The sequence below is a fragment of the Semicossyphus pulcher genome, unplaced genomic scaffold (genome assembly GCF_022749685.1).
Source record: "Semicossyphus pulcher isolate SPU_LCO1_2020_fin unplaced genomic scaffold, fSemPul1.0.p SCAF_22, whole genome shotgun sequence".
Classification (NCBI taxonomy): Eukaryota; Metazoa; Chordata; class Actinopteri; order Labriformes; family Labridae; genus Semicossyphus; species Semicossyphus pulcher.
In genome coordinates, this window is record NW_027211696.1 from 5719134 (window position 1) to 5743286 (window position 24153).

Here is a 24153-nt window from a genome sequence, read left to right on the forward strand (position 1 = left end):
CTCGCTTGAACAAGCTCCTCCCTACAGCCCGCCGTCTAATCTGTGTTGGGAAAAGCCAACAACAATTCTGACTCCCATGCACAGGCTGCCACAAACAATCAATGTTTCATACTAATAAGTGCAAACATATAAATAATATATTACTAGATTTTTATTCACCGAAAAACTGGGGCAAAATCCCTAACTGGCACGAACAGCACAAACTTAGCTTAGGTTACAACTAGCTCAACCATCAGTCCCTTAAAGCGACCACGCCCCTAACTGTGCATAATTTTAACCTTAATATAATTGAAATGGATAGTTAATGAATAATAACAACATAACTTTATCGACCAAACCCCATTTTTGTATCAGACTGTGCACGTGTTTATCTCTACTGTAAAGTTTGCCGTTTTAGTACGGGTCCAAATGGAGATTGACTCACTTTTGGAGCCAGCCTCAAGTGGCCACTCAAGAAACTGCAGTTTTTGTACATTTGGGTCAAGACCTGTGCTGTGTTCGAAATGCCATGCTATACTAGCAGTACGTTCTGATTTGGCCAAAATGTCGTATGCAAAATTTGTAGTATGCCAAAAATACCCGGATGTCGTACTGATTCGGAGAAAATCCCCAGTATGCATCGGACCAGTCTGCCTCGCCTACTGTATCCCACAATGCAAAGCGCTGGAAGTAGGCAGTTGAAATGACGGACAGCAGCAGCATTCCAGCAGAAGGGGGCGCTGTAGCAGTGAGTGGCAGTTATTGTTTACTTCCGCCTGGCGTAGCATACTGCAAAATGAATTTGAAAAGCTCCTCCATACAACAGCCGAACGCAGTATGCAGTATATAGTATGTAGTATGTAGTAAGGCATTTCGAACACAGCCATATACTTGACCTTGCCAGCAATTGAAGAACATTGCTTGGAGATGTGATAAAAAATGGATGCTTTGAGCTCAATAACCATTGTGCTGAATCTAATGGGTATCTCCCTTTTCCCCTTGATTTTCTTTCACTCAAACACACACAGAGAAATATACTCCAGACATCCATTCAGCCACATATAACTGAAACTCAATATCACAGGGCGCTTTAACTATTAATAAAATGGCCCCAGGTTCCTCAGTTGAATGACGTTGACCTCCTAATGTTCCTAAAGTCAGGGAAGTGACAGGATTGTAAGGGAGCATAGAGAGATGGTGTTAAAGAAAGACAGATAACCGAAGTGTGCTTTCAATGTTAATCTGGGTATTAATGTAAATGAGAGTAAATGTAGCACAGCAAGAACTATTAGCAATAACGATTCATGATTGTAATTAAGAGAGGAGAGCAAAGGAGACGTGAGCAACTCATATACTGTGTGCTATTAATATAATTTCATTTCTGAATCATGATAAGATTGTCATTTCCTCAATAGACTGAAATAGACTGTCTCATTTTCTTAATGAATTACAAACTCTAGGACACAATCAAGTTAATGGTATTAGAGATTATTTCCATTTTGCGAGATGTAATACTTTGACTACTTTTCAGAGGAAGTACAGCACCTTGTATATATTTACAGCAGCTTGCTTTAACCCACCATAGAGCACATGAGTAATTAAGGCCACCTACATCTATAATTAAGTAGCTCGTTGTCAGAATGAACAAGTGCTTTTTACCTTATACTTACTGTGTCTATCTTCTATCATTTTTTTTGTATTGTTCATTTTATTTTCAGCTGAACATTTATATTATGAGCTCACTCGCCGTATGACTTTAAACAATGAGGTTTCAGTTACTTTATCGCTAATGATCTACGAGCGCAGGCAGACTAATGAATCAGCTGTGAGTCAGCAGGCTTGTTTCCTTTCGCAAACCTGGTGTGAAAAGCATTATGCATAATTTACTAAGTATATATCGATTTGAGCATGATTAATAATCTGATGTGTTCACAAAATGGCCTGTTTTGCTAACACAGCTAAAGTCAGAGGTGACGGCTGATAAAGCAGACACACACACGCCCGCGCACTCGCACACATCTGGTGTATGCAGAGGAATCTGCCGGTGTACGCATCCTGCCTGGCAGCTCTGTCAATTATTAAAGCCTGCCCAACACAGCAGGCATACACACACAAACACAGTGGTAGCAGACTTTTTCCAATATTTCTCTGATGCACCGTCTGCGCTTCTGTCTTACACCGAGTTTCTTATTTAAACTCAGCCCTGTTTTCTTGCTGCCTCACCCCGCTCTCCTGTCTCATCCCTCCTCCTCTGTTCGAGGCATGATTCCTCCAGAGACAACTTATGTGAACAGAGCTGCTTTACATGTTTAAAGGAAACACCCCGAAAGAAAATATGTTAATCAACATTAAAACCACATCTTAAAAACATAAATTAGAAGTTAATTCCAAGAGATCTGATTTCACCTCTTCTTCTTCCACAAGTGATTATCCAACAGTATCACAGTAAATACATACACCACTAATTAACACTTTTTTGAGAGTTCGTCACCAGTGTTGAGGCTGGTCCGGCCCCCCGTTAGACAGAACTCAGTGTTTAACAGGACTGAGTAAGATACTGTAATGTTTCAGACATTTTGCCCCAGGCCCACATGCCCCTGTAGGGCAAACATGACCTGTGGGACCCATTGCCGTACCTTTATTACCACTCTGTGTCTCGTGTACGTGACCTGTTGCTTTTAGTGTCCATCCAGTGAATAGCACACAGTAGACTACATATAGCAACTCCACAGCTGTGGCTCTGTGGCTGCTGCTGTCTATAAGTGTCCTTGGGCAGGACTCTGGACAGATTGGTGTGTGACTGTGCGTGAGTGTTATTAGTTTTAGTATTAGATTCTGGTGGGTAGATTTGAAGAGACGCTTCTGCCATCACTGTATGAATGTGTGTGTGAAAGGGTGAATAGTATAAAAGTACTTTGAGGGGTCTGAAGACTTGAAAAGCGATATATAATAGCAGTCCATTCACACTGTATTTTGCATGCAATCCCCAAGCAGTAATATTTAACTGGAATACTTTACTAAGCTTTGCTTGAGGTTATTTGATTTTGTACAAATTATTTAAGAATACGCAACTGAAGGCAGCGTCAGTATCAGGAAACAATGCGATATATTGCATAATTAAGCAATACCAAACGAGGGGGAGTGCTGTTGTACTGAATATAGGCAGAGCCATGCTCATATTCAGTATAACGGCACATGCTGGAGTGTGATATTGCTTTTACATACTGTTGAACGAAGTGTTGAGAAATAAAGGAGTCTGGGACCCATGAGAAAATTATAGCTGACTATTTTATTATATTTCTTAATACTCCGAATACTTTTATAATAAAACTTGCCTCACCAGTTCTACAAGCTGCATAGGGTTATAAAAAGTCACACGTAACAACAAATATTATTGTTTTTCTTTGTTTAAAGATTAATTTGGCTTCTCAAAAATATGTAGCTCTGCAACTTTTCCAGCCCTGGAGCTACTTTGAGTTTGTCCACACATTACCAAAGACCAGCCCCTTTGTGCTATCAACATTTATCTGTTCTAAATGTATCATGTGGCCAGTTAATCAAGCATCTGTTGACTGTTGCATTGGTGGCATCAATCCACACAAAGACTGTAGTTGTAATTTACAGTATGCAGAACACCTGAAGCGGAGTAACACATATGGTTACATAAAGTCCCAGTGCTGTTATACTCCATATCAGCACTTAATAATGGCCTCTTGTCCAGTCAAATCACTTGGTCGGAACTGTCTTTTAAGCTCAATAATATTTTCATAATTTATCGTGGGCAAAAGAGGAGAAAGGACAATAAAAGAACAACAACATGAGCATGTGATGATGTAATAAGCAGTCAGTCCCGTTAACGACACTTGTGATCCATGTAGTCTCCACGCTAACAGCAGGTGTCCTTCTGAAGCTCTGAGACAATTTCACTCTGCCCTCTTGTTTTATTATTCAACAGGCCGGGGCACTCTGATTAGAATCAGCAAACAATGGAGCAAGAGACTTGCATAATCCATTATACATGAGTGGAAACGAATAGAGATAAATGCCTTCCACTGCATCTATTACACAAACCCTCTCTCTGTGTTCTCTCTTATTACTGTTTTCAGAATCACTTCATATGTGATAGATGAGCACAACATGTTAGGGACCCAGGTGTTTGAGGTGGCAGATGGAGATACTCTGCAAAAAAGGTGAAAATTGAAGAAAAGGGAGGATATGGAGAAGGAGAAGGAGAGGAAGGAGCCTGACAGGCGGATATGAAATCCCTCCCGCATGCTCTCAGACATGTGACGGGGGTTTGGGGAAAGAAACCAGTAAGGGAGGGAGGGTTTCTGAGGAGGAGGAGGAGGACAGACGGGATTAGCGCAGAGAGGAAGAGGAGTGTGGAGAGAAAAAATCGGGGCACATTAAAAATGAAAGGCGGAGTAAACTTGAGGAAACGGAGCTAGACAGAGAGTGCACAGTCAGGACAATGAGGAAGCAAGAGATAAAAGTGACAGCAGAATCTGCAGGACAAACGCAGCTTCAAAGAATCAAGTCAACCCTAAAATCCTTTGTGTCACTTAAAAGGCTCGTAAAGGGCCTTTAACCTCTTGAGGGACTTCCAGAGGCCTGTTCAGTACGCTACATGTTCTATGATCATGTGTCAGGACTGACAAAAGTGGCACAGATTCGAATTCAATGTTCCGGATGAGATCAAATGAGATACTCTATCAATGATGGGGCACTTGAGGGGATTGGCTGTGCAGGAGTGAAATCTTTAACCTTTAGGGTAAAGTAGAAATCTCTATAATAAGTATGCTGTAGGCACTATTTTACTATATAGCTCTTGCTAACCAACCAAGTCTTGAGGTTAACGCTTGACTCTTGACCTTAGAAAATGCATTAAAGAAGACAAAGTCCTGACAAGGTCCATTAAGCTGAAGAACCCTTTGGTGCTTTCTATCATATCACATGATCCAGCAAATTTAGCCGAGCTGTGATGGAAGTGTAGATGTTCAAATTTCGATTTTTCTTACGACTGCAAGGACTTCCTGCTCGCGCTAGCTTAAAAGCCAAATAATTTAAACTCTTCTCTATTTTAAAGAAAGATGTTTCTGAAGTCAGTTTTAGTTGTCGTTTTCTAGCTTTTGATCAAATCGCATGTTCTTTTTTCTTTTTTCGTGGAATTGTAACCAATTTTTCTCATCTCAAAGTGCCTTAAAAGGACTACAAATCAAAGACTCAAGAATTAACGTTGGGCGGGGCACTGGTTTGGCTTGGTTGGTGGATAGTGCCCCATGCACAGAAGCCACAGCCCTCGTCGCAGTGACTGCTGGCTTGACTCCCGCTCTGCTCGGTCATTTTGTGCATGTCGTCCCCCATTGTCTGCTCCCTAAATTTCCTGTCTATCTTCGACTGTCCGATCTACTGAAGGCAAAAAGCAGAATTAACGTTGGGCCGATGTGGACAAGAAGTCCTCAAAGTACCAAATGCTCTAATCTAAAGCTCCAGAAGACTAAACTTTTTGACCATAACCTTGCAGAGACTTTATGAAATGTTGTTGCTGTAATATGTGGCATGTTCATGAGCTGATTGGCAACAGGAGTTGGCAACCAAAGAGTGAGTCCGTACTCACTCATTTTTACAACAGGGCATCGACCTCATGCATTTCATGTCACTTTTCCATAGTCCATAAAATCTCCATTTACTGCCAACTTTAAGTGAAAAAGACACCAAATTTACGATATCCATTTCACGACGTCCATGATAGTCTTACATGAAGGTTAGATTCCTGACGTCAGCGGTGGATGCAGTGCTTTTCAGCTGCCAACTCGGATGTCCCAGTGTCCTAGAACACTACGATTGTGAGTTTTGGAAACAGTTCCAACTCTCAACTACAGAACAAGTCTGCAAATTGATTGACCTTGTTTGTAGCCGTCCTCCACATTGACGCATTGAAGCATTTTCTCATTTGACGCCGAGATCTGCCAAAAGACATAACCTATCTGTGTCTCTTAAAACTACTTTAAAGCACTTATATAGCTCTTTTCTACTCTTCTTCAGACCACTGAAAGTGCTTTTACACTACATGTCACATTCACCCTTTCACACACATTCATACACTGTTGGCAGAGGCCACTATGCAAAGTGCCAATCTCCATTTAGGATTTTACCATTCACGCTCATTCATACGCTGATGGCTACGCCTTTGGGAGCAATTTGGGGTTCAGTGTCTTCCCAAGGACACTTCGACATGTAGACTGCAGGAGCTGGGGATTGAACTGCCAACCTTCCGATTGGGAGACGACGGACTCTTCCACAGAGCCACACCCGCCTACAACTTGGTTGGTGAGGAAAGAATCCATATTTCGGTTTCAGGTTATAAAAACATCATGGTTTCGGTTATAAATTATACCGCCTCTCTTTAGATCGTACTTTCCAGTGAGACACAAGCAAGTCTTCAAGATGCTCCAAGGTTTTCTAGAACTTCTCCTACGCCACAAATTGGCCACGATGTCATCTCATCTTGCACAGATGAATACTGCCTAAGACTAAGAATGTTTTTTAAATACCGTATTGGTCCGAAGATAAGACAAGGTTTTTTTCGCTTTAAATACATCTGAAAAAGTGGGGTCGTCTTATATACGTTCATAATAGTAGTTGACGCCACTTATCTGTAAAGTGAGTATACCCCTCATCAATCGTCACTCACAACTACGGTGCCAGGGGGGTGAAAGATGGAGAGACACGGTGATTGTCCAGAACAAATGGCTTAAAAGTAGGCCAGGTTAACCAACAACTGAGTCGGAGTAATTAATTATTTAAGAGATTTACTGTCACAGAGTTTAAGGTCCAAAAATGGTGAGCCCACAAAGATCATGGGCCATCGTAGCACTGCGTAGTCCCGCAGCTAGCCGTGGAGTTCCGTGCCCCGTCCTCCTGCACTCTCCTGCACTCTCAGCGGGCTTAGTCTGGCCCTCTGCACCTTGGTTAAGCTCCTGGGATTCCCCAAGGACCAGGCCTGCCCTCCTCGGCCCAAAAAAATGCTGCAACACTGCCATGTCTTAACATCCTGAATTAATGTCAATGTTTAAGTGGGTTTCAAATGCTTTCATTAACAACCTCTACATCGGTCAGCTATTTTTGTTGTAGTTCAAAGACACCCACACTGACCGTCATTGGGAACCAAGAAGTGAATCGTTGACCCAGACTTTGTCGTTCAAACCTACTAAACTTTAACATTTTCTAAAGCTGCTAAATGACAGTTACATAATGTAAACATATTCTGATTTTGTCTGAAACAGCTGATGCTTTCGCCTCTCCTTGGGGACATTCTCCAGCCTCAATGTCAAGCAACAAGGAGGCTCAATTATCCATTGTCTGAGATAGAACTCCAAGAGTATCTCCAATTGAATTATATAAATAACTGTGGTAACAACTTGAATCCCTAAGTTTCTGCCTATGTCTTGTCATCTGTTTTGTTCCTTCCGAGTGAGTGAGTGAGTGAAACTGGATATGAGCAGATTTCACCTCAACCTGGGTCTAGAGTTCAGCAGGTACTCAAGTGTACTTAGCATTTCACAAGCCGGATGAGTCAGACACAATTACACACAATCCTCTCTTTCTTCAACACATTCTGCCGCAAACTCCTCTTACCACCTCCACATGCATAAAAGGATCCTCAACAACAGGAAGATACACCTCAGCCCTTCAACTCTTGAGATAGGTTTAGACAGAACAATGCACACTGGGTACTTGACAGATGGGAACATTACAAAACCTGTAAACAAGCCCTATTCCTTCAGTTTGATGTAGAAACACGACTCATTACTTATTCCAGTTTTCTTTATGTCCTACTTATTTGGATGTTTTCTCACTGTTGGATGTTGTCATTTTTTTTAAGGGTGCTTTTACGCCTACATTTTTAGTTTGCATCAATCAAACATTTTTGCAGGTTGGCTTTGCTGTTACAGGTGGAAATTGCCCGCCCACGTGTGGATATGCGCCAGGCAAGCATACTATCCTTTTCTGTAAATCAGGGGACTTTGTCCTTCTACGAGTGAAAGCGAATAAAAGCAAATGTTATGTGTGGATTGTAGATAAAGTCAAAGCAATTAGATGTAAATATATCCAAGTTTCAATGAGGCAATTATACAAGTAGATCTCTGAGCAGAGAAAACATTTCAGCCCTTTTTTTATGACAAACATGTAAGTATGCAGAGCCTATTTTGCAATGTTAACTTATGCACCTTTTTTATCCATTACTCTGGAATGAAACCTTGTTCTAAGCCTGTGCATCTCGAGAAAGGTAAAATATATTGTGTTTAATACACCTTATTAGAACATGGAAATGGTGTAGATAGCAATCTGTACAAATTCCACTCATTGAAAGTATGCTCACAACCCCACGTTCAAACGTGACTCATCACACCTCAGCCATCCTCTCCATTACCAGAGCTACTATTAGTCATATAATGACAGTGATGAACAATAAATGATCATTAACCAACACAATTGGGTTCTCCTTAAATTTAAGCTTGAGTTATGATGAACACATTATTTCTAAACTGACAAAATAGACCCTGAATACTTAACGAACTGACTCACCGATGGAGAGGCCTACGTTCTTATGCTGCTACGGTATTTCTTTCCACATTGACCCATGTCCAGTGCCTTCCCTGTGGATTCTGATGCCATTTAACACCGTGACCATACATCTTTAGAGGACGAGTGGCTCATGGCTGAAACCAGGCCATCACTCCCTCTGGCAGAGTTCCCATTGGTCTCAATATCATCAGAGCTGATGTCTCCCTGGGCGTCTCTCCACTGTAAACAATGGGCTGCCAAGCTCAGAGATTCCTCACTCTTAATGCTCCGTAATCGAATCCACCTCTCAGATGCTCTAATTGAATTGGGTTTCCTTCAAACACACACATGGAGGAGCACACACACACACATGAATGCACAGCTGGGGTGTTGAGAACCTGTTGAGAGGCTTGTTGCTCACGCTGAGGGCCAAAGGGACTTGGGAATGTTAATTGCAGTCTTGAAAGTGTGGTGCATTATGGGACATGTGGGAATGGAGCACCTGATCGAGGAGCTGATTAAAATGTCAGTGACTCACAGAAAACAGCCGAACCACATACAGCGTTGGTAGAGTGATGCAACAGCTTTACACCAACTTACACATAGCACTCTTCTGTTTCTTTGTAGCAACCTTCACATATTTAAAGGTAGAGTACGTTAAATCCCTGCAAAGACCTTTGTTGTATATTTTGTTTAGTCATCTACTAAATGTTTCCAACAATGTTCAATCCTGAGGAATCCATACAATGTGTTTCGAACTTCAGGGAAAACATGGGGAACACAGATGATAATTCAGTGTATGGAAGAAAATCACAGCTCACATTAGCTATTTAATTCAAATGAATTGACATAATGTGAATTAAAGTGCCCTAACTGAACTCACCTCATCTTTGCCTGATTCACATCAGATAGATTTTCATTGGCAATGATGGTTGTTTACAAATAAAGACAACAACTCCCATGATCCCATGCTAATTCATGACATCATCAAACTACTCATTTGCTATTGTTTTGATAAGAGACCCCTCGCAGCAGAAATTACATACTTTGTGTTTAATTTGAATTTTCTCTTCTTTTCACTGAAGACATTTTAACTTGGTTAGTACTGTCGCCTAACAGCTAGAAGGTCCCTGGTTTGAATCCCTGTTCAGACGAAGCGGTGGTGCAGTGGTTAGTGCTGACGCCTAACAGCTAGAAGGTTCCTGGTTTGAATCCCTGTTCGGACGAAGCGGTGGTGCAGTAATTAGCACTGTTGCCTAATAGCTAGAAGGTTCCTGGTTTGAATCCCTGTTCGGACGAAGCGGTGGTGCAGTAATTAGCACTGTTGCCTAATAGCTAGAAGGTTCCTGGTTCGAATCCCTGTTCTGACGAAGCGGTGCTGCAGTGGTTAGCGCTGTCGCCTAATAGCTAGAAGGTTCCTGGTTCGAATCCCTGTTCGGACAAAGGGATGCTGCAGTGGTTAGCACTGTTGCCTAATAGCTAGGAGGTTCCTGGTTCGAATCCCTGTTCTCACATAGGGGGCCTTTCTTTGTGGAGTTTGCATGTTCTCCCCGTGCATGTGTGGGTTCTCTCCAGGTACTCTGGCTTCCTCCCACAGCCCAAAGACATGCTCGTTGGTGACTCTAAATTGCCCGTAGGTGTGAATGTGAGCGTGAAAGGTTGTCTGTCTCTTTGTGTCAGTCCAGTGATTGACGATCAATCCAGGGCCTGCCTCTCGCCCAATGGAGGAGGCGGTATAGATAATGGATTGACATTTTAACTTGATACTCCTAGAGGCACAGGTGTTGCTAATTAAAGTCATTAACGAGGAGTGCTTAAGACAAGAATCAGTCATAACAGTGTGACAATGAACCAACATGAACTAAACCAGGACCCTGCAACTGAAGCAGCTAAATGGAATGCAGCCATTATTAAATGTATAGCCATTATACAAGTGCTTCAAATACTATGACATGTCTAAATGACTTCTTCGAAAAAGGCTTATGGTGTAAATGTAGAAAAAGTTATCAGCTAAATAAACTTTGTCGAAGAATAAAAGAAGAAATAGAATAAATGTGCATGACTGCAGACAGACAGACAAACAATCTCATCACACCGCAGGAGCTCTAATCATTCTTAGACTGTAATCAATAGAATCTGCCTCATTCAGCATATTTATTGCAAAAGGAATAACACTGCTGGAGATCAGGAGGGAGAGAGATGTGATGGAAAAAAGATTAGTTTTGCTGAAACGCGGGTACACAAAGCGGACTATAAAAGAAAAAGGTTTTAGCTGGGAATACTTAGATTTTTTTTATTGAGGAGGAAAAATGGCCTCTCTCGTCTGAGCTTCAGTGAATCTGGATAGCTGTCATTGCAAAAACAGTTATGTAAGAGCCTTCAACCCCACGAACCGAGTGACTGCACACACAACAAAGACAGTCACACCTGTCCAGAGAAGACTAAGATGCAATGTTCGATTTGTGTTGCATTTGCTTTCATCTTGCACGCCATCTTTCTCTCCCCCACATCTCCATTGTCCGATGCCCTTCAGCCGAACCACCGCACAGCCCCTCCGCTCCTCCTCTCCTCCTCTCTGGCAGATGGAAGATCAAAGCGTTTGCTTTCTCACTCAATGTCGCAGAATTCTGCTGTGTGAATTGGAGGTAATCTCTCCTCTCTCTCTCTCTTTCTCTCTTTCCCCCGTCTCACTCCACGTTGCTCGCTCGCTCCGTCTCATGAGCTGCTGGAGGGGAGAGTGTGACCTGTTTCATAACCAGCAATCCATAAACATGCAGGAGATGACACAGGCACAGACACACACCAGGTACGAAGAAGCCAGCGTGTCTTTAGGGTTTCTTTATGTATTGTTTGAATGTATTTCTTTGAATGTGGTCCTCTTGTGTGGTGCCATCATATGTCAGTGAGAGTTCATCTGTCAGTGTTTTTTTCTGATCTGGAAGGGACAAAGACATATCGGGTTTAATTTAAATCACGCCAGCTTTCATGCTTAACAGCTTGCAATGTCTGTCCACCACTTTTTTCTGTTTGAAAATATGTCAAGAACTACGGGAAAGATTAGCTTAAAATTTGGAAGAGACATGAGTCAGCCCCAGAAGTCAAAGCCTTCGGACCTTTGTGATCCCCTCACTTAACCTTTACAGCGCCAACAGCAGGTTGACATTCTTGGTTTTAAGTGGTTTGACAGAGGACAGAGTGGCTTGAAATTTGGTAGAGGTATTCCCTGGTCCCCAACTCATCAGCTATAGTCTGATGACAATATAGCCTCTAAGAGCAACAGTGAACATGTCGGACATCCCGGTTTAGCCAGCGGTTAGCGACAACGACTTTCAGCCAAGATTCCTTTTCCGTGTGCTGCGTGGTTTACAGTCCAGTTAGCAACATGAGAAGCGACCGTGTGTTCAGATCAAAAGTGAAGCAAATTTTGCGACTCTTCATTCATTCACTGTTCATTACATCCCCCCGAGGTCGGATCGAATCATTTCTGACGCATTTGAGGAAATCCGGAAATCTAAACGCTGAAAAGCTTTCGTGACACAGTGTCAAGCGAATTTGTCTCAAGTTGAATTTTTGATCTAGAACAGATTGTTAGCTGTTAGCATGCAGATGTCTGTTTATAGAGATTAATAAGAGGCTAAATTGCTGTCAGATAGCCGCTGATGGGAGTTGGGTTGTAATTACGACGCATTACGTTCTGCCTGCTTTTGCTCTCCACACCGACTGTTTTTCCTGCATACGCCGCAGCCTGCTGATACGTGATTGGTCAATATTACTCAAACAGAAACCAGACTTCCCATACTACAATTAAGACACACCTTCAGATTCTACATAAAAATAACTTAAAGCTCCTGTGAGGAACTTTTGGTTTGTGTTGATTTTGGCGACCTCTGCTTCTTTGCTGATCTTTGTCCTGTACATTTATAAGAAGTGTTTTTCAACAGAATATCTCATCCTGCTTTCTTTTAACATTCAAACATGTCTCTCACTATAAATATTTGCCATGGAAAATATAGAAAAAAAGGCTGATTTTGCAGCCCAGCAGTTGTTACAGGCCTTTAACATAACTATATAGAAATGATCAATCTTAACATGGATGGTCTTGTTTGCTTTTGTAGCCCATATAGCGGGATCAGTATTCATTTCAGTGTGTTTCATAACACTCCTAAAACTCCTCACAGGAGCTTTAATGCAAGGTAATGCAATGAGTAAATTTCCCCTTTGGGGGATCGATAAAGCGTATCTTATCAAACCCTGAACACTGAACGAACATGAGCGTAAAACAACAAATTGTCACTATTTTTGGTTTGTTTTGGACGGGAAATACTTCATTTGTAAGAGCACAAGAGGGAAACTGTACAATAAATGTAAGTTGTGTATAGCCACAATCTTCAAGGTGTGCAATGCACCAGCCTCTTGGCAAATGCCATGACCTCCACAAACAGGTCAGCGTATACTCACACTTTTCGAAGACTGATGTTAATGCAAGAGAAACAGAATGATAAAAGAGTTTATGGAACTGTTTAGAAGTGGAAGTGTTTGTATGAAGGTCAGTTGAGATGTCTGTATTCCAAAGGGTTATAGATAAGAAACAAGAAGTCCATAAAGGATCTATTTGATTCAAAACACTTTGCAACTTCATGCATTTAGTGGAGGGAAAAGAAAGTGTTGTAATGTTGAGCTATGTTCGGATGTGTTGGCAAATGATGATGACTCAGACTTATCAACACGTACACCTGCTGCCATTTACCTGTGAGATTGTGAATGCACAGGAAAGTGTGTGTGTGTGTGTGTGTGTACAGTATATGCAAAACTGAGACGGGAAGAGAAAGAAATTAAAAGAGGTGAGAGACTGCGTCATCATCAGGAGGTCGCACTCATAGAAGCTGTGTGTGCGTGCGTGTGTGTGTGTGTGTGTGTGTGTGTGTGCGTACCTCAGTCTAGCCTCTCTGACAGCAGTGTTTTATAATACGACACGTCCTTTAATTTGATGTGAAAGCTGCAGAGACACTGTATCATGTCGCTAACTGGACACTGGCAAGAGTGGCAGGTAAGAAATTGATGAGTCAAAACTCTGCGATGACCTTACTCTGTGTGTGTGTGTGTGTGTGTGTGTGTGTGCGCGTGTGTGTGTGCTGCTTCATCACACAGTTCCCAGCATGTAGAAACATGGAGGTACGCCATATGATATATTGTTGGTACTTAGAGGCACATATTAACCCATGTGAGCTGCTATAAGGTGAGCATTAAAGTGTGTTTTCCTCGAGTTTCACCGAAACAGCAGTAAACAGAACTTTTACAGCCTCAGCAAATATTATAAGAACGAGTGCTGTGTGGACAAAACCTGAAAGCCAATTCCAGTTGTTTCCAGATGTTTCACTGGGGGTCACTCAGCTGCTCAGTGCACAAAATGCACAGTTGTGTAAACAATAATTGAAAAAGAAATTGCATGTCAGAGGAAAAATCCTTCAAAATAAAAGCACACTGCTGCATGAATTAGAAAAGCCCAACGTTACACTGCAGACTGAGCTGTAATATTAAAAATCTGCAGAGCTGGACTCTGACTCTGGCTGCCCTTCACACTGATAGAAGAAGGGAAGCGAGCAGAGTGTGCACACATGCCTGACTGGCCATATGTAAATACGTCTAAATGTTTGGTTGGTGATTGAGGTGAAGAAGATGAGATGAAGAAGAAAACCACTTTTGAGCGCTCGCTTCCACGTTCACAGGGTCGTGTGCCGGTGAGAGGATGATCAATATTGGATGTGATTCAGCTGCGTTTCCCATCTACGGGAGGCAAAGTTCAGTCTGCCATTAACTCGGAAAAATTTAACTTGTGTGTGTGTGTGTGTGTGTGTGTGTGTGTGTGAGTGTGTATTTAAAAGAGAGAGGAGCGTGCAAGGAATGATTTAATATCTTCATGTGTGTGTGTAGGAGATCATCTTCAGTGGTCACAGATGTGTTATAGTATTTCAGTGCTTCCATTCAAGACATGAAGGAATAAAAGCCTGTTGGCCTTTGAGATTTCCCTCACACACACACACACACACACACCCCCCCCCCCCCCCCACACACACACACACATGCACACACACAAGCACACCTGCGAAAGACAACCCTCTATAATCCCTTGCCATTTATGGGCACCACAATCTCATCTTCCTTTCAAGGTGGCACACACACACACACACACACACACGCACACGCTCACACACACTACCATGCATACATACATAGCAGGCTCACATAAAGGCTGTGTAACGTAAGGAAGACACACACACACACACACACACTGAGAGAATGACGTAATAGCACATCAGCCCACTTCTGTGGATGTTGGAGTCTGCACAAGTCAAGGTCATTCATTGATTGAGTTCCAGTCACATACCGGGGGCCTGCTGCTGAAGCACGAAAATGCTGAATTTGTATCCTGATCTCACTCTCCATCCCCGCTCAGCCTCCGCACTACATGTGTAGACACATGAACACAGTCACACGTGCTTTTCGGCTGCACAGCTGCAGCTCCAGCGCGAGCTCAGACACGCAGGATGGAGATGGCTTTGCCTGCATGGTGCTATATAACAGATGGATGCGGACGTGGACGTTAAAAGAAATCCATACAGCCCATATAGACACTGAACGCCTCTTTTAGAGTGAGTCGTTAACAGCTTTTAACGTGTTGGTCTCGTGCCAAACAGTCTGAATAAATTACCAGCCGCGCTGCCCTCTCTGACCGCTCCAATAACTGACCGTGATTGGTGATCCCTGCTAACGATCGAATCGATTGCAGTGATTGATTAATCGACAGCTGGATCATTTGCCCGGCGGGGTGTGAAGGCAGCAGCCTCATGACTGCACGCGCTGTCCGGCACGGGTCGATGCGGCCAGACAGAAAGCCGTTTTTGTTTAAATTGGCGTAAAAAAAAAAATCATTTGGCAGGTTGTTGTTTTTCTACAGCAGGTGATGGTGTAGTTTAGAAGCGAAAACGAATCAGGGTTTCTGTGAGTCACAGCAGACCTCGCTTTGCCTCTGCATGACTTTCATTACACAATAATGCTTCATTCATAACATCCGTAAAAAGCTGCGACGCGCCAGGGGGCTAAAATCCTCTTCCAGCTAATTTAGTCCGCACAAAACACAGTGTTATGGGATTATAAGGCAGACTCCACTATATTTGGGCTCCATTTGCTCGTTACAGGTGCAGCTTGGAGAGAATAAAGGGTTATTTACGCGCACATTTGCTCAGACGCACGCCCCGGGCTAGACGGGACAGTCTTTAGACGTGCGAAAGCGCAAAAAGCCTCTCTGCGCATTACAACGATTTTGGGCTGTCTGTAGCCGGGATAGCGCAGTGGTAATACATCACAACACACAACTGTCACTCATAACTTCGCCTGGGAGTCACCTGAACGCCGAAACACCTGTCAGGTCCCCCCGAGGCTGCAATAATTGACGAAATGGGTGGAAACAGGCGCACGGCTTCGGGCGTCACTTACCTAACTTTTGCTGCCACAGAAGATATCGCATCGTTTCTTAAATTCTTCCTTTTGGACACGGCAGTTCCCATGCTGACATGGAGACGACGCAGGCAGGAAAGCAGTTCATTCCAAAGACCCTCAAGGAAAACAGTATAAATAACCGCAAAGAGGAAAAAAAGTTGAATGGAAATCCGTGAGCTGATATGTCACGCACGCGTCTGCAGAGGAAAAGATGCAAAAAAAAGGAGAGGGGACGCCAGCCTCTCCTCCTCTCTCTCCCTCCCTCTCTCTCTGACTGTGTCTCCGGATATGAGCACGTACGTGGGGTAGCTGCACACAGCTGTCAGCGTGTGGCTGAAAATACACAGACCTCTCTCTCTCTCTCTCTCTCTCTCCTTCTCTCTCTCATTGATGGGAGGATGGTATGGGTGGTGATATCACCATCATCACAAAGGGGAGGGTGCAGCGTGGAGGTTCTGGGGCACATGGTGCCATCCAGAACCTTTCATCTCATCCATTTTTGGTCCATCATTTGGGTATTTTTATTTATTCATCACCCCGTGTTATGTAATCGGTCATTTTGGTAAAAGGGTCCCCCCCTCTTCTCTTTCTCTTTCCCTTACAAAAATGGAGAGGCTCTCATCCACAGCCAAGGACAGGGGGAGCGGTGAGGTTGAGGCGCTGCAGTGCTCTGTGAGCAGGACTTCAAACAGCAGCAGGATAACAATAGCTTTAGATTGTTGTGCTTTTCCTGCTGGTGAGTGTTTCCTTCAAGCAACTTTCAGTGTTATCAGTATTCAAAGGGGTGCCGGAGACTGACGGATCACAAAGGCCAGCTCTCGCAGTATCTGCAGGGCAGAATTACAGACTGCCTAATGATTAAGCACTCTCTTCCATCCTGCTGCATTTCTGGATTTTATTTCTATTGTGGTTGCAAGAATCAAAATGACCTGAGCAGCCGATGATCTGTGACTAAAGCTGGAAAAAGTAGTTAAATCTCTCACTGAAGTCAAGGGCATACAAAAGAAACATACCGAGGTAAAGAACAGTTTCTACACAATGTGCTTTTTTCTACAAGTGGTTTGTAACCAGTAACAATATCAATCTTAGACGCTTTGAGCTTTAAAACAGCATAGAAAAGAAAAGAAGAATCAACACGCATACAAAACAAAAATGTATCTTTTCCTTCACCAGTCTCGTTTTCTTTCTCGAGAAATAGTCGAACTTCTTCCCCTTGAGATAATCTGAGTTAATCAATATTTTGTTTTAAGAGTCACAAACACAAATCAGAGCTGAAAAAAGTACAATGATGCTTGTGTTGGATAAAAGAAGACCTGGTGTTGGCTGCTCATTTAAACACAAGCATGTACAATTAGTGTGATGTTTGGTCGAGCACAGATGGATGGATCATTTTTACATTAACATAAGATATTACAAATGATTGAAATTGATGGTGTTAATCAAGTCGTCAGGATTCTCACAATCTCTTAATATATTCATGCACCAAGTTGGCATTTTGGTGCATTGTATCGTGACACAGCGATTCTGCGATAATTGTTATCTTCAGGCTCTGTGCGTGCTCACAGAAAAAAGGGCCTTTTAGGCGTCATTTGGCGCTTGTTCTGCACAAAAAGGAGCAGTCATCAGCTTCAGACTGTTTAAAGAGATAATCTCGAAGTTCTCACTTTCTCTCTATTTTGCGGCACCTTATGGTTAAAAAGGCAATTGCGGGGGCATACGCTCCCAAATAACCAGATGTAATGAGATCTTTAGATGCTGTGTCCTCATCATTCTTTTACTCTATGGATGATCTGCTGACATTTAAAGTGTTAATTTTACCTGAAGCAAACAGGTTAAAACAAGAAGAGGGTGACTAGCGGGGGAGACATATTTTGTCAAGATAGAAAACTTTTGACTAAATGTAATGAATAATGTGATGATTTTTATTGACTAAAACTGGACTAAAATGTTTTGAGTTTTCGACTAAAATTTTAAAGAGTAAAAATGACTAAAATGTGACTAAAGCTGATAATCCTCTTCGTCTGAAGACTAAATCTAAAGCTGCCAGAACTTCCTGTACAACATGATCCTGCTGTCAACTTCCTCTTCAGCTAATTAATTTCCATTTACGTTGCCAGAAATGTGGACTTGAGACCTGGTGACTTGGACTTGAGTCGACTTGAGTCACTGTTTTGATGACTTGCAACTTAACAAAAAATAACCTGACTTGAGACTCAACTTGGACTTGCAAGTTAATGACTTGACTTGAGGCTTGATGATTCGGATGACTTGAGTGTGTTCATAAGTTTGAATGTTGCTGTTAAATATAAAATGATAAAATGGTCAAGTTTCTGTCTAACTATCAAGTATGTACGCAGCGCAAACTGGTAATCATGATTGGACGACTCAAAAAGCTCCCCGGTATGTGATTGTCATGATTGGATGGCTGGCTGTCAGTCAAACTCCTCGCTATGGCAACACGCAACATCAAAGACCACCGCTACCTGATGTTTTTTCCCCAAAGAGAAGCCTCACCAGTCGTACTCGTTACTACTCAATACGGTCTCAGACCAGACCATCATCATGGCTGCGTCTGTGCCAAGATAAAAAGGATACAATTTACAGTTTTACAGTTATATAATTTGGCCAATAATATAATTTTTAACGGGCTACTAATACCTTGACTTTTCTCTTTATAATGACCGGATACTACAGGTAAGAGTGCTGTATCTTGGTTATAAAAAAAGTGATTTGACTTGGGACTTGACTTGCCTTAACTAAGGACTCGACGTGACTTGATGTGACTTGCCCAAGAAAAAATGACACGAGACTTGCTTGAGACTTGGACCAAATGACTTGAGACTAACTTGGGACTTGAGCAAAGATGACTAGGTCACAGCGCTGAATATCACCCTCATTCATGTCATAAGCGCAGCTGCGAAGAGTCATGAAGTAGTGATGCGGTGAGTCAGAATGGCGGGGAAATCTGTTTAGAGCGCCTTATATTTGTAAATTAGTTTATTCATATTTCGCGCCAGCCTAATCGATAATTATATGGCACAAGTCAGGACCAAGATACTTTATATTGCGATGTTGTGAAGAGCAGGTCTGGAGGAGGAGCTTTCTTTTAAACGGAAACAGGAAGTAGGAGGAGTGGCTCAGTGGCTTCCTTATTGTGTTATTTATCCTAACTTTATACTTTTGATGTTTAAGTTAATTTACAATTTATAATTTATACTGAATATTATATATAATTATATTGTATATTTCTGTTAAGATATTAAACCAGCGACAATTGGTGTCATCCTCTGCAACACCTTCTGTGTAAATACCAATGAAGTGGACTCCTGGTCTCCAAGTGTTTAATTGTGTCTGATAGCACATCCATGGTGTTAATCACCTGGTAACCAGCCTACTCCGAATAGCCTACATTCCTACAAGTCAGCCTTTTACAGCCATTTTGTCCCACTCCTATATGGCCTGTTGAGCTCTGCGTGGTAAGGAGGGGTTTTCATACCTTCCTATGGGTCTCTTTACGCCCTGCTGTAAGTCTGCACAAATGGTTAAATGTGGTGGAAACTTTCCATTAGTGCTTTGAGATAATGTTAAAAAGTAAATGCTAAAAGCTAGCACGTGTTTTAATCAACTGCAGAGCTAACGGTTTAGATGTTGTGTGTACTGTCAGATAGAAGGGTTGTAATAAGGAGCAATAAAACTACAATTAAAATGCATCGTACAAGAGTGCACTAGATATAATAGTATAGTACATAATATATGTATAATATATGATATAATACATAGTAATTTAATGATCAGTAGAAACTAACACCTTAAGCAAACGTTTTATCGATCTATTTCTCTGCTTCTCTTTGTTCAGAGAAATCAATGTTGACAAAAGTCCCAGCAGTACAGAAAATCTGTTAACTCACACTGCTGAGACCCAATTGATCTCCAGTTAATGATAAGTGTTTGTCTGCATGTTGTGCACATATGCACACGTAGAGGCACACACACACATCATACAGCAGATAGACGCTCTGCAGGCAGCAGACGAATCGCCCAGTAACGGCAGATTAGCCTTCAAACATCAAATCAATCAATCTTTCAATCCACAGGTCATTTCACCAGCAGCACCATCGGCAGCATGTCCTTGGGCTTTATATCTTTTAGTATGTGCCTCTGCTGCACACACTCATTCTCGCATACACAAACGCGCACACACTCACACACACTAAGACAAAAGAAATGAAAATCAATAAATAAAGCAAAGCACCGCTGGGCTGGTGTGAGCTGCTGTAGGCCATTAAGCAGTAAATAATTCCAGGCAGCTCTGACGAGACCTAGGCAGCGTGTGTGGATGGACTGTATATGAGTACGAGAGAAGGAGGGATTAGTGAATGGAGGGGCGACAGGAGCTATAAAATAAGAGGAGAAGGATGGGAAGAGGAGGCATGAATGGGCGCAGGGATCCAAAGAGGGCACAGAGGGGACAGCATGCAGAAAAATGCCTGCGAGTAAGAGAGACACCAGGATGAATGAACGTGTTTTGCTTCCTTTAAAAGCAGTGCAGCTATGTGTCTGCTATCAGCAAACACAGGAGGAAAGCATTGGGCTGAGATCACTGAAAAAAAGGGGGAGGAAAGGAGTGACAGAACAGATGAAAAGCAGTGAAAATGGGAGGACAAAAAAGAAACGTGCAGCCATAAATCCACATCTGCCCATGATATTAGTGTCTCCTCTGACCCTGACGAGCGCTCGCCCTTTGATTGATCGCACAGCAGATCGATGTTTGAGTCTGTAGCGGTTACAGTCAGGCGAGGGGCCCGAGACTCGCTCTGAGGGGCTGAGTTTACACTCATTATCAGATCTTTTTATAATATAAACTACTGATTTAGTCTAGGAATGCAAATAAAGGTTGGCATTGTCAATATTAGCATGCTAGCGTTAGCATTTAGCTCAAAAGGCTGCTGTGCCAGAGTACAGTCTGACATTGAAGCTATAATTGCTGTAAACTCCAGAGACCCTTCCACACATGCACTGCACTCCTGCACTCTTTGGGGGGGGGGGGGTTGCAATCTCAGAGCCCATTGGGTCGCGACTCATGGCGGTATAGCCTCTGGGAGTGACAGCAAACTCTTCAGGCATCCCACAGATGCTCGACTGGATTCAGATCTGGGGAATTTGGAGGCCAAGTCAACACCTTGAACTGGTTGTCGTGTTCTTAAAACCATTTCTGAACCATTCTAGCAGTGTGCAGGGTGCACTATCCTGCTGAAAGAGGCCATTAGGGAATACTGTTTCCATGAAGGGGTGTACTTGGTCTGCAGCAATGTTTAGGTAGGTGGTACGCATCAAAGTAACATCCACATGAATGGCAGGACACAAGGTTTCCCAGCAGGACATTGCTCAAAGCATCACACTGCCTCTGCTGGCTTGTCTTCTTCCCATAGTGCATCCTGGTGTCATGTCTTCCTCAGGTAAGAGACGCACACGCACCTGTCCATCCACATTATGTAAAAGAAACATGATTAATCAAACCAGGCCGCCTTCTTCCATTGCTTTGTGGTCCAGTTCTGATGCTCACTGTAGATGATTTTGGTGGTGGACAGGGGTCAGCATGGGCACTCTGACCGGTCTGCGGCTACGCAGCCCCATAAACAACAAACTGTGATGCTCTGTGTGTTCTGACAACTTTCTATCAGAACCAGAATTAACTTGTTCAGCAGTTTGAGCTACAGTAGCTCTTCTGTTTGATTGGACCACACGAGCCAGCCTTCGCTCCCACATGCATCAATGAGCGATGGCCGCCCAAGACCCTGTCTCTGGTTCACCAGTTTTCCTCCCTCGGACCACTTTTGGTCGGTCCTGACCGCTGCAGTCCGGGAACACCCCACAAGAGATGTAGTTTTGGAGATGCTCTGACCCAGTAGTCTAGCCATCACAATTTGGCTCTTGTCAAAGTCGCTCACATCCTCATGCTTGCCCATTTTTCCTGCTTCCAACACATCAACTTCGAGGACAGAATGACAATGACAAGTGAATTACAATTCTCTTGTAAATGGCCTCATTTGAAATGACAACATCATGATGCAGATTTATAAAAAGTAAAAATGAAGCTTTGTCAGGTCTGTCCTTAAGAGGAGAAGAAAACAACTTTTAAAATGCTCGTTTGTTGATCGGAGGTTGGATCGATCTTTTCTGATGCATTCCAGGAAGTCTTGAAATCTAAACGCTGATTGGCTTTCGTGACACAGCGTCAAGTGAACTTGTCGCTCAAGTTGAAATGTTTGATCTAGAGCAGATTGTTGGCTGAACTTGCATGCAGATATCTGTTTATAGAGATAAATAAGAAGCTAAATCATCTTCAGATTCTTCATTTTTATGCAGAAACTGTTGGTGGTTGCATGTGAGAGCACAAATGTCTGATTCCATTCACCCGTACATCAAACGGACTCCACTCTGCCAGCCCCTTGAACAGAGTCTGTTTAATGTCTGAGCAGGCCAATGTGTCCTGAGGCAATCGTCCCGGGTGTTCACAGCGAGCAAGTGGGCTTGTTGATGATGCCTTCCTGTTGCATGCAGTTTCTCTGCTTTTCACTCTTTTCTGCCTGCTTCAGTTGCTAATAGTTTCTTGCATTTGTGTTGCTGTTAGGTCTTTATGCATGTTGCAGTGACATAAGCCATACAGGCCAAACACCTAAACCATTTCCGGTAGCGAGAACCGTCTCACACTGACCCTCTCCCGCTTTGCGCGATGTGTGAAAGGGCATGTCCGGAACATGCCCGGACTTGATTGTCTGGAGTTCACATGTGAAAACGTCTACGCTCTCGATGTCTTTTTGGATCATTAAAACTTTCCTGAGTGTTAAAATCCAGCTCCTCTTTGTTCCATCTTCATCAAACTTGCACAGTCCCAGCACATTAAGCTGTCACACACTATCACACTGTTTGTCTGGGACTTAATCAGTGCATCTGACAGTGAGAAAATGTGCGCAAAGCAGCTGATGAAAATGCCTTCAAAGCAAAAGCTAGTGTGACAGGGCTAAAGAAGAAGCGAGATATTGTGATGAGGAATCGTGACTCTACCTCGAGGGCTGTCCAAGCATTTAATCTTTACACGCACAAGCCGATCTGATACAGAAACCATGTAGCGTGCCCTATTTTTGGAGACTTTGTGGATCTTTTTAGGATAGAGTTAAGGCGTGGAGGTGATGAATGTGTGTGTAGATAGTGAAGAGGAAGCACACTCTTGTAAAGGCTTTAAGTGAGACAATATTAAACTTTTATATACCGAAGAGAATGCTAATACACTGAGCTCCTTTAGAAGATCTTGTTTCTTTAAATATGCTGTTCAATTTAAGAAGGGTGATATAAAGGGTCCAACTTGCATTAAAGAATGATACTTCCCATCGCTAATGAACTTTGATAATGCAGTGTCATCTCATTTGCTATATTTGACCGCTTAATTAAGTCTCATGATCGTTAGGGAAGACTGTTGCTCACAGCTTCATAGTGAAGTAGTTCACCTCCTTTTTTATGAACATTTTCTTTTGGGAGAAGTGATATGAAGACATTAACCATTGATGTTTGGAAATGTGCAAGAGGAACCAGCTTGATTTTTTTGTCCTCGTTAATGTAGCATAGCTGAAATGTCCAGGCTAAAGATTCAGACGCTCTATATTCTTTACAACAAGGCATGTTGATTTATAATTGGCATCATGAACTAAGAACTAACAAAGGAGACTGTATTTGTTTTATGCTTACCTGCAGTGTTGTAGTGCACGAGTCCAGAGCTCGGACTGGATTCCGCTCGTGACTTCACTTTGACTCGAGCACTGACGACTCGCACTTGGACTTGGACTCGAGCATTGACTGCATTCGGACTCGGAAGAGAGAGGAGGACTCTGACTTATTTATTCATAAGGCCTGTTTTATTGTTTTTGACCCTTGTACCTGTATGTGTGCTCACTTGCTGTCTTGTTCAGCAACAGTTCCTGTTCGGATTTACAGCAAATGCAAGCAAGAGCAGTGAAACATGTTCAGCGTGTGACAGAACCATCGAGTAGAAGACAGGGGCAACCTCAAAGACATCTGACCTAGAAAAGAAAGTGAGATGCTAAAGTCACTTGG

General features: G+C 42.7%; 1 protein-coding gene across 1 annotated transcript in view; it reads right to left on the reverse strand.

The window, feature by feature from the left end:
- The window catches only part of nsmfa (NMDA receptor synaptonuclear signaling and neuronal migration factor a), a 56094-nt gene extending 39819 nt beyond the window's left edge, over positions 1 to 16275 (reverse strand). The window contains 1 exon segment of the mRNA XM_069673721.1: positions 16042 to 16275. Coding sequence (XP_069529822.1) covers positions 16042 to 16112 — 71 coding nt within the window. The 5' untranslated portion in view covers positions 16113 to 16275.
- Positions 16276 to 24153: the final 7878 nt, after the last annotated feature.